Source organism: Zootoca vivipara, chromosome 1 (assembly GCF_965207765.1).
Source record: "Zootoca vivipara chromosome 1, rZooViv2.hap1.1, whole genome shotgun sequence".
Lineage (NCBI taxonomy): Eukaryota > Metazoa > Chordata > Lepidosauria > Squamata > Lacertidae > Zootoca > Zootoca vivipara.
The window spans coordinates 23,391,007-23,405,228 of NC_142582.1; the positions used below are offsets into that span (position 1 = coordinate 23,391,007).

General features: G+C 48.0%; 1 protein-coding gene and 1 long non-coding RNA gene across 2 annotated transcripts in view; one reads left to right on the top strand and one right to left on the bottom strand.

The window, feature by feature from the left end:
• The first annotated feature begins 241 nt into the window (after positions 1–241).
• The window catches only part of LOC148687497 (uncharacterized), a 47,562-nt gene continuing 33,581 nt past the window's right edge, over positions 242–14,222 (top strand). Inside the window, exon 1 of the long non-coding RNA XR_015947810.1 lies at positions 242–583. This is a non-coding gene — a long non-coding RNA (uncharacterized LOC148687497). The remainder of the gene's footprint in view (positions 584–14,222) is intronic.
• On the bottom strand, positions 10,520–13,438 carry LOC148687498 (uncharacterized). The gene has a single exon (XM_088660615.1). It carries the CDS (start codon positions 12,241–12,243, stop codon positions 11,785–11,787), a length of 459 nt encoding a protein of 152 aa, XP_088516741.1. The 5' UTR covers positions 12,244–13,438; the 3' UTR covers positions 10,520–11,784.

Here is a 14,222-nt window from a genome sequence, read left to right on the forward strand (position 1 = left end):
GGAATTTTCTGCCCAACATGGGGCTCAAACCCATGACCCTGAGATTAAGAGTCTCCTGCTCTACTGACAGAGCTACCCCAGCTAAGTAATCAATGTTGAGATTACACTCCTCCTGAGCTGCAGCTACAGTATGTGGGATTGTTACATGTCACATGTCTGTTTACATTCCAGCACAGATTGCTGGTGTGAGCGAAACTTCCGCTCTTTATTGCGTTTGTTTTCTCTCTCCCCGAGAAGAACGACAAGGAGAGAGGACGTGTTTTTCTTTGTCCTGATTTATGTATAATAAATGCGTAGCTTAGTATTGTTTCCACACCTCAGGCCTGATTCTGTTGTGTGATTACTCTGCTCAGTAATGTGTGCTCAAGCCTGCTCTGCAGTTGGAGTCATTGACGCACGTCAGAGGAGGATGACTAATGGATCTCTGCAGCGGCAAGGCTGAGAGGGGAGACACTCCGGCTGGGGCCGAGCCAGCTGGCTTTTCACCCCCCGGTTCCGACATCAAGGTTATGGGCTCAGATCCGAGGCTTTACACTGGAGTAGGACTGCTGTTGGCTGGAGCAGCGTTCCGGGAATTTACGAGGTATGTGGATCGTCCTTTGGCTGCGAAGGCAAGAGGCCTTTGGAGTCCGTGCCAGGCAATTAAGGCCGGCAGAAGCAGGCAGTCTGCCTGATTGAGAACACACAATCAATATATTGTGTTCACTCAGTAAAATACTGTGATCGTTATTTGCCAGGTGGCTTTTGAACAGAATTTGCTCAATAGGTATAGTTTCTTTTTTTTCTTTTTTCTTTTAAAAAGCTACTTCTAGTTTCCAGGATTTCTTTTTGACTGCTGGTGCCCTGGGGATTTAACCACTAGGGATGGGTAATTCCCATGAAGCATCTGCGTGGTCACTGTTGATACACAGAATTCTAAATCAGAAGACACAGCAGCAAAGCCATGTTCTCCTCTAGCCATTTTGTGTTGATAAAGCCCCATTTCACAGGCAAAAGAGAGGGGGAAAGGGGTGGGGGGAAGACAGACTGCGCCGATATAATTTATGCTCTTTCTAGATGTTGTCGATTTCACCTCAGACTCTGAGCCACAGCTTTTAAACGGTCCATTAGATAACCCAATCCCTTGATAACATTAAAAAAAGAAAAAAACTAGAACCAAGCAAATGGGCAGCCGAATCCGTTTTGCAATCCAAAGGGCAGTCTTTTCCTCCCTGAAAGACTGGATGCACGGTTTATAAATATTTTATTAAATCCTTTTAAACTGTTGTTCTTTCCAAATCCTCTCCTCTGTGGGTTCCTGACTGCAGCATTAATGTGGGCAAAGTGTTTCTGGGAAGATCAGGAAATGCAATCAGACGCTGTTTAATACCCACAGTGCTCTCTTGTCCCCGCTGATTTTCAGAGCTACGTCGCAAACGGATTTGTTTCTGCCTCCCCGTCCCCTTCGTAAACGGAGAGATGTCCAAGCTCCAAGCTGAAACGGTAGCTTCATGACATTGCAGAGGAAGGGGCACAACCCTTGGGGGAGAAAATATTGGTTGTTGTCTGCGGGTTGGGCAGCTCCCAACAGAATATTAAAAACATGATAAAACATCAAACTTCAAAAACTTCCCCATACAGGGCTGCCTTCAGACATCTTCTAAAAGTCAGATAATTGTTTATTTCCTTGATATCTGATGGGAGGGTGTTCCACAGGGCAGGTGCCACCACCGAGAAGGCCCTCTGCCTGGTTCCCTGTAACCTCACATCTTACAGTGAGGGAACAGCCAGAAGGCCCTCAGATCTGGACCTCAGTGTCCGGGCTGAATGATGGGGGTGGAGACGCTCCTTCACACATCTGCTTTGCATTAAGCACAGGTATACTCCCCCCTCCGCCTTCTAGTGTGGGCTTATGACAAAATTGCCATGCCCATGTTTCTGTAGGCCTTTAGAATGGTTAGAGAATCTTTTCCTCTTTAAGTGTGTATGTATTGTAATTTGCTACCTGCTTTGACTGTAACTTTGCTGTCTAAAGCAGCATTTTTTATATATTCTGTCATTCCTGTGTTATATAGTAAACCAAGATTTCCCTATTTCTTTGTGTGAGAGCTTCTTCTAGGCATAAGACGGAGAGTTAACACATCCACAACATCCATAACAAATGCACGTCACAACCCCAGCAAAAGATCCCATACCTCTCAGCAGTGTGTATATGAACATACCTGAGTATTGGTTGTACGCATGTGAGTCCAGGTACGCACTCATTGCAGCATCTGCATGGAACGCCAGCACTGCCTAAAATATATTGCTTGCCCGGTGTTATGTACTGAGCTGAATCCTAGAACAATAGGATTCAGAATCAGCAGGAGCTACCCAATCCAACTCCAGGTGAAAGTGAATCCGCAACCTGATTGGCCGACAGGAGCAGCCAATCAGGCAGCTGGCAGAAGTGAATCTGCAACCTGATTGGCCTGTAGGAGCAGCCAATCAGGCTGCAGGCAGAAGTCAATCCACAACCTGATTGGCCCACAGGTGGAGCCCTGAAGTAGCCAATCACGCAAGGCCCATTGTGTAAATAATGTATATAAGCAGATGGTTTTGGGAAAAGAGCCATTCTTCTCTTCTTCTCCTTGATGACTATGAGCTGAATAAAGAGCATGAAATTCACTCTCGACTCCGAGTATATTTCACCCGGTGAGATATACAAGTCAGGCCATAAGTGACCGCTGTTTGGACTTCAGACTGTTCCACAAACAACAGCTGAAGATTAGGAGATCGGTCAAAGCAATTCTCTCCCCACAGAGAGATGTCACCTTGATATCCAGAAATGCAATGCATACAAGGGAACTGAATTCATATGTTTGCTCACTGAGACAGCAAACCCAAAGATTTGCCTTTATTGTGGCACAGCTGGGAGTAAATACAGCTATTGTGGTTTTCTATTGCTTCCCAAAGCATCGGCAGCCTGTGACAAAGGGGGGGGGGAAGGAGAGGCAAATATTGTACCTAGGTGGACAAAAGAGAAAGGTGCTGTGATAATTAGATCAGTCTCGTTTTCTGTTTTTCCCCGATTTCGAAAGTGGTAAAATTACGCCTTTTTGAGGAGGATGAGTGCTGTTCTCTAGGCAGTTTTGAGCAGCACCTGAAGTTACAAAGAAATGCCGGCTCTGGTTAATGCTGCTTTCTTGCAAAAGAGCTGCAGATGCTTTTATTTCCTCCTCCCCCAATATAGGCTTTAGAGGGAATTAAATAAGCAAGCCATCAGTACCTGGCAGGACATCACCTTAATGAGAGAGGCCAAGAGATGAAGTGTATGCTTGATGCTTTATCTCAAGAGGACACGATGCTTTTCATAGGAAGCTTCAAAACTGGATTCTATTTGTTGCGGAGTTTGGTTCCTACCCGCCCCCCTCTAGGCCTGAAGAATGGAAGTGAGTAAAGAAATGAATGGGAAATTGCCGATCCGAATGTCTCTAACAATAAGGAAACAAGGACTGGCTGTCATGAGTCACGTATAGACAATTATTCCTGCAGGGCCAAAGGAAACCATTTCCTTCCTAACGGCTTCCTGGCTACTAGCATTGGCAACTTGATACAAACCTAATGGAAGGGAACTCGGCTGTGAGGGCAGGCGAGGTGGGAAGCTTGTTCTCTTTCTTTATTTGGGGCTGCTTCTCCTAGACCTTCACTTAGACATGGAGGAAGAATTCGTTCGGACCCAGGTGGCGCTGTGGTTAAACCACTGAGCCTAGGGCTTGCTGATCAGAAGGTCGGCGGTTCGAATCCCTGCGACGGGGTGAGCTCCCGTTGCTCGGTCCCTGCTCCTGCCAACCTAGCAGTTCGAAAGCACATCAAAGTGCAAGTAGACAAATAGGAACCGCTACAGCGGGAAGGTAAACGGCGTTTCCATGTGCTGCTCTGGTTTGCCAGAAGCGGCTTTGTCATGCTGGCCACATGATCTGGAAGCTGTACGCCGGCTCCCTCGGCCAATAATGCGAGATGAGCGCGTAACCCCAGAGTTGGTCACGACTGGACCTAATGGTCAGGGGTCCCTTTACCTTTACCTTTATCTCCTAGACCTTCACTTAGACATGGAGGAAGAATTCGTTCGGTCTGCTTTTGGCAGTGGACTGACGTAATAAGACGGTCCTGAACTGGCTTGTGGCTCAAAACACATCTCCAGATTTTGCAATGTTGTGCATGAGAAGTGTATGTGAAAAGGCATGGATAATCTAGAGGAATTATGTACAGTCGTCATTAATTCAGAGGCTAGTGAGTTATGCTTCTTTGCTCTTTTAGAGGTTGGGAAGGCTTGGTCCTTTTATCAATGTTTTTGGATGAGCAGGTTGAGGCATCATGTTTTATGAATGTTTTTTAACAGAGTTTTACAGGAAGCTGACACACACTGCCCATATTCCAAACCCTGTTATTTACTCCAGCCTTTTTGCTGGTGATGGTGCAAGTTCCACTGGGTTGCCAGGTCACATGACTGAGCTGGAAGGGGTTTGGAATAGCTGTGATTCCCTTCTTACCCTCTTCTGCCCCTGCCATGCCCCTTTTTTGGGGGGGCACTTACACTGGTGTAAATTCTGCTTGCTTAAGCTCCACAGGCTGAACCTCTTCTGAGACAGTGTAACACTAGTTCAGTAGGGATGAGAGAGTTATACTGGTGTGGTCCAAGACAGTCCAATATCTTCCTATTCTAAACATGCTCAACCCTGTAGATATCAGGCTTGGGTTGTGCTCAGGGCTTTTTCCTCAGCCAGAACTCACTGGAACTCAGTTCCAGCACCTCTCAGGTGAGGTGGGCCCCATTGCCATTATAAGAGAACAAAGGATGTGGGTGGCACTGTGGTCTAAACCACTGAGCCACTTGGGCTGGCTGATCAGAAGGTCAGCAGTTTGAATCCCCATGACGGGGTGAGCTCCCATTGCTCTGTCCCAGCTGCTGCAACCTAGCAGTTCAAAAGCATACCAGTGCAAGTAGATAAAGAGGTGCCGCTGCGGCGGGAAGGTAAATGGCATTTTCGTGTGCTCTGGTTTCTGTCACAGTGTCCTGTTGCACCAGAAGCTGTTTAGTCATGCTGGCCACATGACCCAGAAAGCTGTCTGGGGACAAACGCCGGCTCCCTTGACCTGAAAGCGAGATGCGCGCCACAACCCCATAGTCGCCTTTGACTGGACTTAACCATCCAGGGGTCCTTTACCTTTTTTTAAGAGAACAAGGGAGGTGTTCATGATGAGTTCCGTCACCTTTTTTTCTAGGAAAAAAACACTGCTGTTGTTGCTGTTTTCTATGCTATAAGTCATCTTGGAGCACTCTTCTGAATGTGAAAATTGAACATGTATAATAAATACTACTATGATTGTGTATGGTCATATGCACAACTGAAATGCAGACTGTTAAGAGTATCTTTTTACAAAACAACAGCACACCATGCAAACTGGGATGGAAGGACCTATGAATGAGTACCGGAAAAACTGAAATGGGACAAAATTTAGGCAATCTCTCCACCCCCCACTTTCACACCACCACCCTGTTGGAATTCATGGTCTTTGCTGCTCCTCAAGACATCCAGAGTGGTCCCAGCAGTCATTTCACAGCAAAGTGGAAGGTCTACGGCCTCCTCTGTTATTCATGCTGTGTTAGTTTCCACACATAGTGAAGTGAGACAAGATAAACTGCCCCTTTTTATGCACGATGGAGAAAATGCCAAGAAGGCACAGCGTGTGCTTGGGCTGGGTTGGCTAGGAGGATAATAACAAGTCAGAGTTTTCGCAAGCTGAGCTGCTTAGCGATTGCTTTACATAGCAATCGAAAGATCTCAAATTAATAGCCAGCTTCCTTTTAATCTCTCACATGAATGCCACTGCTATAGTCTTCATAATTATAATTAGGCAAACTCTTTACCTGCTTGATGCGTACAATCAGAGCTTTATGAAATAGCATTGGAGCCGCAAAGACTCGTGGAATGGGAGGTCTGTGCACAATCCTATTATTCTTTAATTGAATTGATCCGGCTACCCTAGTGTTCATGGAACATACGACATTCATCCTGCTAAGCATAACAGGCCACCTAGGAAAGTTTCTTGAGACTGTGTAATGGAAGAAATCTCAGTATTCTGATAAGAGGATTGGTTTTGAATGGTACAGCTAGCTCTAACAGGAAGTCCCTCACCCCACTCCAAAAAAATTGCCAATGTGCTCATGGGGAATGATGCATTCTGAAAGCATACAGTCATACCTCGGTTTAAGTACACCTCGGTTTGAGTATTTTATTTTATTTTATTTTTTATGTTAAAAAGACTTTATTTCAGATTTTTAAAATATACAGCAAAAGAATAAACAAACTTAGATGATGGTAAAATCAATCATATACATAAATACAATCCCCTTTACCCGCCCTTTCCCTCCCCCTCCCCCTATACTTCCCTCTGCACTCTTTTGACTTCCTTTTCCACTCTTATATTCACTCGTGCATTTATTTCCAATACAATTCTACTTTACTGTTAAAAATACTAATTAATTATTTTGTTTTTATTTCCCTTCATATCCCCTAGTCTAGGAGACTACGGTTTGAGTATTTTAAGTACTCTGCGGACCCGTCTGGAACGGGATTAATCCACTTTCCATTACTTTCAATGGGAAAGTTCACTTCAGGTAAATACGGACTTCCGGAACCAATTACACTCATACCTTGGGTTAAGTATGCTTCAGGTTGAGTACTTCGCAGACCCGTCTGGAACAGATTAATCCACTTTCCATTACTTTCAATGGAAAAGTTCGCTTCAGGTTAAGTACGCTTCAGGTTAAGTACAGACTTCCGGAACCAATTGTGTTTGCAAACCGAGGTACCACTGTATATAAGAGCATAGTTATACCTACTTTGTTCTTCTTCTTCTTGTTTAACAAGATGTCAGGCAACTGGCTGGATGAGGAGGAGTGGTGGAAACTGCCTGACCAAAAGCCCCCCCCCAGGGAAAGTACAGAGGAAGAGGATTTGGACCCTGGCTCCTGGTGGCGGGAAACCGGCCAGAGGAAAGGGAAAGCTGGGAGGTGCTGGAGGCTGGGAGCCTGAGGGATAGTGAAAAGGCAAAAACAGGCAGGTGCCCCCAAACAGGGCAGGGCTAGGAGTCAGACTTGGCAAAGGGAGGGGCCTGACACAGAGGGATAGGGAATGAAGGGGGAGCTACAAGCCAGTCTGGACAACTGCTTCCTTTAATACAGGAGCAACTTTTAGAAGTCTCTGTGTATTCTTTGTCCTGCTTTCCTTAACAAGGAAGCTAGCTGTAAGTTAGCCAAGTGTTTCGCTCTTTTTCTCTGACCTGTGAACAACCTGCTCTCCTTGTCAGCTCCCTGACACCATTTTTCTAAGCACTGTATGAGGCCAAAGACTCACCTAGTCCATAATCCTGTTCTCACAGTGGCCAACCAGATGCTTACAAGAAGCCCACAAGCAGGACCTGAGCATCACAGCAACCTATCTGCCTGCAATTCTTGGCAACTGGTATTAAGAGGCATATTGCTTCCAGCCGAAGAGGCAGACCCTTCCCACAAGCTCACAATCTAATAGACATGCTACAAAAGGAAAATAGGAATGTGGAGGGAAGAGGAAAACAAGCACTGGAGCAGATGTTTCTTCACTGGCTGGTGGATGTGTTGGTTCTCCCTTGTCACGAAGGGAGGCAGTTAGTGATTCACAACATTTTAAAAGAGGACTGAGATTGTTTATAGCAGAGGGTCCAGGCACAAACCTACACAGCTTTAATCGGACTCCAGCTTCTGTTAAGGAATTTGCTGAGTTAGTTTCCACTTCCTTCCTCTCTCCCTCCTATCTAGAAAAGGAACAGTAACAACTTACTTCCCAGGGTCATGTGATTGCCATTTAAATTGCATTTAAATTGCGGGGGGTTGGACTGGGTAACTCCTGGGGCCCCTCCCAACTCTACAATTCTATGATACTGTGAAAGAATCTGCCTTCTGTTTATAGAGGCTCATTGACAGGCAAACTATGCCGAAAGAGTTAATATGAAAAGTAAATCAGGCAATTTGGAGGTAATGACTTGAGAACGATTGCCCTAAAGACTGTATAGCAGGAACTGTAACTAGATGTTGTAGGACTTCAGCTCCCAAGACCTTAGCAAGAATGGCCAATAGTCAGAGATTTTGATTTGGAAAGCCACAAGTTTCCCCATCCTTTTGGTGATTCAGGAAGGAAGTCAAAAGAATAATATGATGAAACAGAATAAAAAAAATTCCTTCAGTAGCACCTTAAAGACCAACTAAGTTTTTATTTTAGTATGAGCTTTCGTGTGCATGCACACAACAGGTTCAAGCAAGAACTAAGCTCTGAAAATTCACAAGGAACGGGACCGCTGCTTTTGAGGTCACCATCTACCCCTGCATTGTAGGAGGTCTGTTCTCTTTAAATAATGCTTTGGCATGCTCCCTTGGTGTAAAGAGGACCAGCTCCTATTGACTTTTGCAGTGCTGAAATTTATATAAGCTGAAAACCTGGTACAATAACTGCAAGGCGGTGATCCTTCTGTGGAGAACAAGGGTGTCAGCCTACATAAGCCCAGGAATCAGTCACAAGGAAAGGAGCTATTGATTACTGATTGCATTACAGAAGGCTCTTGTTAGGCCTCCTTTGTACTGGCGTGTACGATTTTGGTTCCCCGGATTTACGAAAGGACATATTAGCATTGGAACAAGTCCAAGAACAAGAAAGCCAGTCTAATTTTAGGCAATTCATCCCCAGCCACTGAGAATCTAATACCTTTCCTTTTGAAAAAATGGAAACGATAGAGACTTAAGGCTGCAAACCTATCACCTGCAATCCTTTACCTGGGAGTAAAATCCCATTGAATATAATTGGCCTTTCCTTTGAGTAGGCATGTATTGAATTGCCCTGTCAATTAGGTAACCCAAGGAGCGACTTGCAATGAATCATGCTGCTCAAATGAAAAAGGAATACATGAAAGGGAAAATGAGAGCTTGCTAATTGTTACTTCTTCTTTTTATTATCCCAGCTGCAATATTACATATATTCTTTTTATGGGAGGAAGCCATAATATTTGCGCCAAGACATAATTACTTAACGGTTGGCATGCAAATGTGGTCTTAGACACATCTCCCCCACCCTTGACAGCCCTGGCAACCTTCTTAACTGGAAATGCCTGGCACTGCATCTGGGCTATCAAAAGCCTCTAGCCATGATGGCTGGATCTCTGCTGTCAGAGACAGCACACCTCTGAATGCCAGTTGCCATAGGTGCCAACTTCTTCAGGTTGAGGTGTATTCAGCCCCCTGCAATATTGAGTGGGGGGAGGAGGTTGAGCAATGAGTGGAGTGCGGCACTGGGCTAGGCCCAGTTTCTCCAGCTTCTTGGTACGGGGCACGGAGCAGAACTGTGCCTTCTTCCCTATGAGCCGAGCCAGGGCTGCCTGCCCCCGCTGCCCCCGCCTTTGCTACAGCACTCCGTTGCTGCCACTGTTTCCCCTACCACTGCCACCAACCATGGCTGCTGTGGCGGATGCAGTGGCAGCTTCCACCCTGCCTGCGCCAGCTGCAGCCATGCCACAGCCCGGCTGGCAGGAGGCTTGCCTGGTCTAGAATCATAGAATAATAGAATCATAGAGTTGGAAGAGACCACAAGGGCCATCCAGTCCAACCCCCTGCCAAGCAGGAAACACCATCAAAGCATTCTTGACATACGGCTGTCAAGCCTCTGCTTAAAGACCTCCAAAGAAGGAGACTCCACCACACTCCTTGGTAGCAAATTCCACTGCCGAACAGCTCTTACTGTCAGGAAGTTCTTCCTAATGTTTAGGTGGAATCTTCTTTCTTGAAGTTTTAATCCATTGCTCCGTGTCCGCTTCTCTGGAGCAGCAGAAAACAATCCTTCTCCTTCCTCCATATGACATCCTTTCATATATTTGAACATGGCTATCATATCACCCCTTAACCTTCTCTTCTCCAGGCTAAACATACCCAGCTCCCTAAGCCGTTCCTCATAAGGCATCGTTTCCAGGCCTTTGACCATTTTGGTTGCCCTCCTCTGGACACGTTCCAGCTTGTCTGCTGCCAGGCTCGGTGCACTGGGCTGGGCGCTTAGCCTCCTCCTGGCATCACACACATGACATCACATGCGTGACGCTACACTGAGCCCCCCAAATGTTGGGCCGAAGCCTGCGCCTCTGCCAGTTGCTGAGAATCACAATTGGGGAAGGTCCTGCTGTTGGGCTTCCCATGGGCAACTGTGAGAACAGGATGCCGAATTAGTTGGGCTTTTGACTGGATCCAGCAAGGCACTACCTAGGTTTTTAATGGGCCCTGTGTGCATTCAAAAAGCATGTGCTCTACTGCTGGCTTGAATGGGGTGAAAGAAGCATTGTCTTAGGCTGTGCCTTGGCATTTTTTTCTCTCATGACAATGTTCCTAAAGGGCGGACAGGGGTCCTGATTGCGTACACACGTGCTAAATTCCTGTCTGTCGTACCTACCCCCTTCCCCAATAAAGAGTCGAGAGTCAAGGATATGGATTAAAATTGGCCACAACTTTATTGAATTCAGGAAGTGGGAAACTTGGCCCAGGCCTTGGCAGGTAACCCTCTCAGCCCCTCTGGCTGAGGATATGCAGGTTGATGAGGCCTGCGAGAGGGGACTGTAAAGCGCAAACTTACACAGCATGCCCTTCCGCTAACCACATCCGAGAGTTTGACCTACGAGCCGCCGCTCCAGGGCCAGGGACTCCCGATTTTAGCCCTTTATGAGGGCCCCTGCAACGCCGCCGCATGGGAAGGGAGCCCGATTGCGTCCCTCCCAATTTGAAGATAGACTAAAGGAAACCTTGCCAAGGCCTAAAAACCGCCAAAGTTGTGACGAATTGCTGCGGGGAAGGCGAAACCTGCCAATGCAGGGAAAATTCCTTCCCGGTTCTGAATACAGCAACCATCTATTCCGCAGCAGCGCCCGCTCGCCTGCAATGCAAAATATTACGCTGTAAAGAAAACACCGTTAAGAAAACACCATTACCTGATGATCGCTGACCTAGGAAGGAATTTTTTTTTTTTTTGCAAGAAAGAATGTTAAGAGAGGGAGGGTGGGTGGGTGCCTGCAAAAGGTAAAAGGAACAAAGAGGCTTCTCCAATGTGTTTTGGGCTCTTTTCTTTGGCCTTACTCCGCCCCCTCCGGCCAGGTGTCCTTTGTCCTACCTGGCCAGGTGGCTGACCATAGGCCGAGTCATTCAGGTGGGTGTCTCCAGCCAGGTAAGCCCCGCGCGGTGTCGCAAACCCCGCCCACCTGAGGGGAGGGGTGAGGGCGGATATTGCGTACACACGTGCTAAATTCCTGTCTGTCGTACCTACCCCCTTCCCCAATAAAGAGTCGAGAGTCAAGGATATGGATTAAAATTGGCCACAACTTTATTGAATTCAGGAAGTGGGAAACTTGGCCCAGGCCTTGGCAGGTAACCCTCTCAGCCCCTCTGGCTGAGGATATGCAGGTTGATGAGGCCTGCGAGAGGGGACTGTAAAGCGCAAACTTACACAGCATGCCCTTCCGCTAACCACATCCGAGAGTTTGACCTACGAGCCGCCGCTCCAGGGCCAGGGACTCCCGATTTTAGCCCTTTATGAGGGCCCCTGCAACGCCGCCGCATGGGAAGGGAGCCCGATTGCGTCCCTCCCAATTTGAAGATAGACTAAAGGAAACCTTGCCAAGGCCTAAAAACCGCCACCCGAGGCCCTTAAGGGCCTCGCCGCCAATTCCCACGACCAAGTGGCCAAGATCCGTACCTTCAGTTCAGAGACAAATGTCTAGCCGGTCCATGAGGGCCTGCCGCAAGTCATTTAGCCAGAGATCATTCCCAAGTGGTGTCAGATGTACCCCATCGGCCCTAAACATGCCCGCTGTATCTACCCTAATGGTGGGGTGTGGGATAGAGAATCCCCCAATTTTTTGCATGGTGTTGCGCATAGCTCTGTTGATTTTTTGTACCGCATAGTTAATGCGGGAAGAATTGAGCACCCCCCTCCAGCACAGGCGGGGGATTAGGTTGGACCAGCCTATTGCCATTGCCGGGTACAAGGTGTGCAGCTTCTCAATATCCGCCCTTGCCGCAAGGGTAAGGGCAATGCCCTTAAGCTCAACCAAGTCATTTCCCCCCAGGTGAACCACCAGTATATCCGGGGGGCCATACTTCGCTGTAGCCCTATTAAGTGTGGTCATCAGGCTGGACCACCGCATGCCCCGGTGGCCCATCCAATAAATGCGTACCTTGGGGTGAATGTTGAGGTGAAGACCCCCATTTTGAGGCCGAGCATGTTCCGCCGCCCAATGCGCGAATCTGTGCCCAACCACCCAGATCTTCGTGATGGGCAAACCTGCAACAAAACGTTAAATTGCATGTGTTAAGGAAGAGGAGCCAGGACGAATGTAACTTTTGTATGCTGCTGAGCGCCAACGCCCTAACGTCTTGATGCGGGCTGGGTCCCAACCCTGGATTGCTGCCGAAGTGGCCGCCCCTATACGGAAGGAGTGCCCAGAGTATCCTTGGGGGTCAGCTCCACAGGCCGCTATAACTTTGCGCAAGACTGCCGTAAATTGAAACCGGGATAGGGGCCGCATGTTAGCATGTATGAAGAATGGACCCTTACATTTTGGCCGGACCCTGAAAAAACTGCGTAAGTCCTTATAGGGGCAGGCACCCTCTTGACCTGTTGGGGCCAGCATCAGCGTGACACCCTTCTGCAATTGGTCTGTTTTTGATGACCGAATTTTGACATTGACAGTGACCCCAGAGAACTTGACGTCAGAATCGCGCAACCCTCCATGAATTGCCCCGGCAGCCAGACACTCTCCAATACGCATAGCCCCAAAGAAGGCCAGCGAGAATGCCGCTCGAAAGAGACGAGTTTCAAAATTTGACCAGCAAACTTCTGGTAATTTCCCCCAAAGTCGATTCAGGATGTCTATGGTAATGGGCTTTCTGCCATCCTGGCGCTGAGGGATGGTACGACGCCAGCCTGACAGAACTTTTTTAACGTGGAATGTATCACATGGGTCCGGCCAACGAAGAAATTTACAATAGAAGGATATAGCTGCCCTGTAAAGCATTAACGTTCTAGTGGCCAGGCCCCTCTGCTTCAGGAAAACTAGGAACTGAAGTACTTCCCCCTCAGATGCGCGCCGCATTTTGGAACCCCAAAAACGCCCAAAGGCATCCCAGGCCCTGGAATATGAACGTCTAGTGGAGGGGGCAAGGGCTGACAATACTCCCTGGTTTACTTCTCGTTTCCAATCTCCCACAGCTCTTCTGGAAAGGCCTCTGGGGTATGGGCTGCATCCGGTGCTAGCTGGCGGAAACGCTCCATCTGGAAACGAGATAATGCATCAGCAATGTTGTTATTGAGACCAGGTATGAAGCGGGCTGTGAAGGAAACATTGTGCTTCAGGCACTCCAGTACAAACAGGCGCATCACCCTGATAACCCGGGCGGACTTGGGGGACAGCTTGGATATGATTCTTACCACCGCTTGATTGTCAGACCAGAAACATACCCTGGAATTTGCGAAACAGGTTCCCCAGAGGCGTATGGCAACTAGAATAGGGAAGAACTCAAGAAAGGTTAGGTCGCGAGTGATGCCTGCTGTATGCCAGGCGGGCGGCCACGGGTGCGCACACCAGCGGCCCCTGAAGAACACACCGAAGCCATGGCGGCCAGAGGCATCCGAATGGACTTGGAATTCCACCCCTGGGGTAACAACTTCTTGCCAGAATGAGACCCCATTATAATCCTGCAGGAATGTGAGCCAAATCTTAATATCCTCCTTTACCTGCTTTGTCACCCTTATGTGATGGTGGGGGGCTACCCCTCCGGCTGTCAGGCGTGCCAGGCGAGCGCAAAAGGCCCGGCCTGGCGCGACCACCCTACATGCGAAATTGAGATGGCCCATTAGCGACTGGACCTGGCGAAGGGTCGTCTTCCTGACCCGCAACATTGATTCCAATAGCGCTTTCAAGGAATCAAGTTTGGCCTGGGGGAGACGTGATGACTGCTGCTGAGTGTCAAGTTCGATACCCAAGTAGGTGAGAATTGTAGAAGGACCCTCCGTCTTATCGGCGGCCAATGGAATACCAAAGTCTGCCGCCAGGCGCATGAAACTAGCTAAAGCTAGAGCGCAGGAGGGGGTATCAGGGGCCCCCATTATCAGAAAGTCATCTAAGTAATGACACACGTA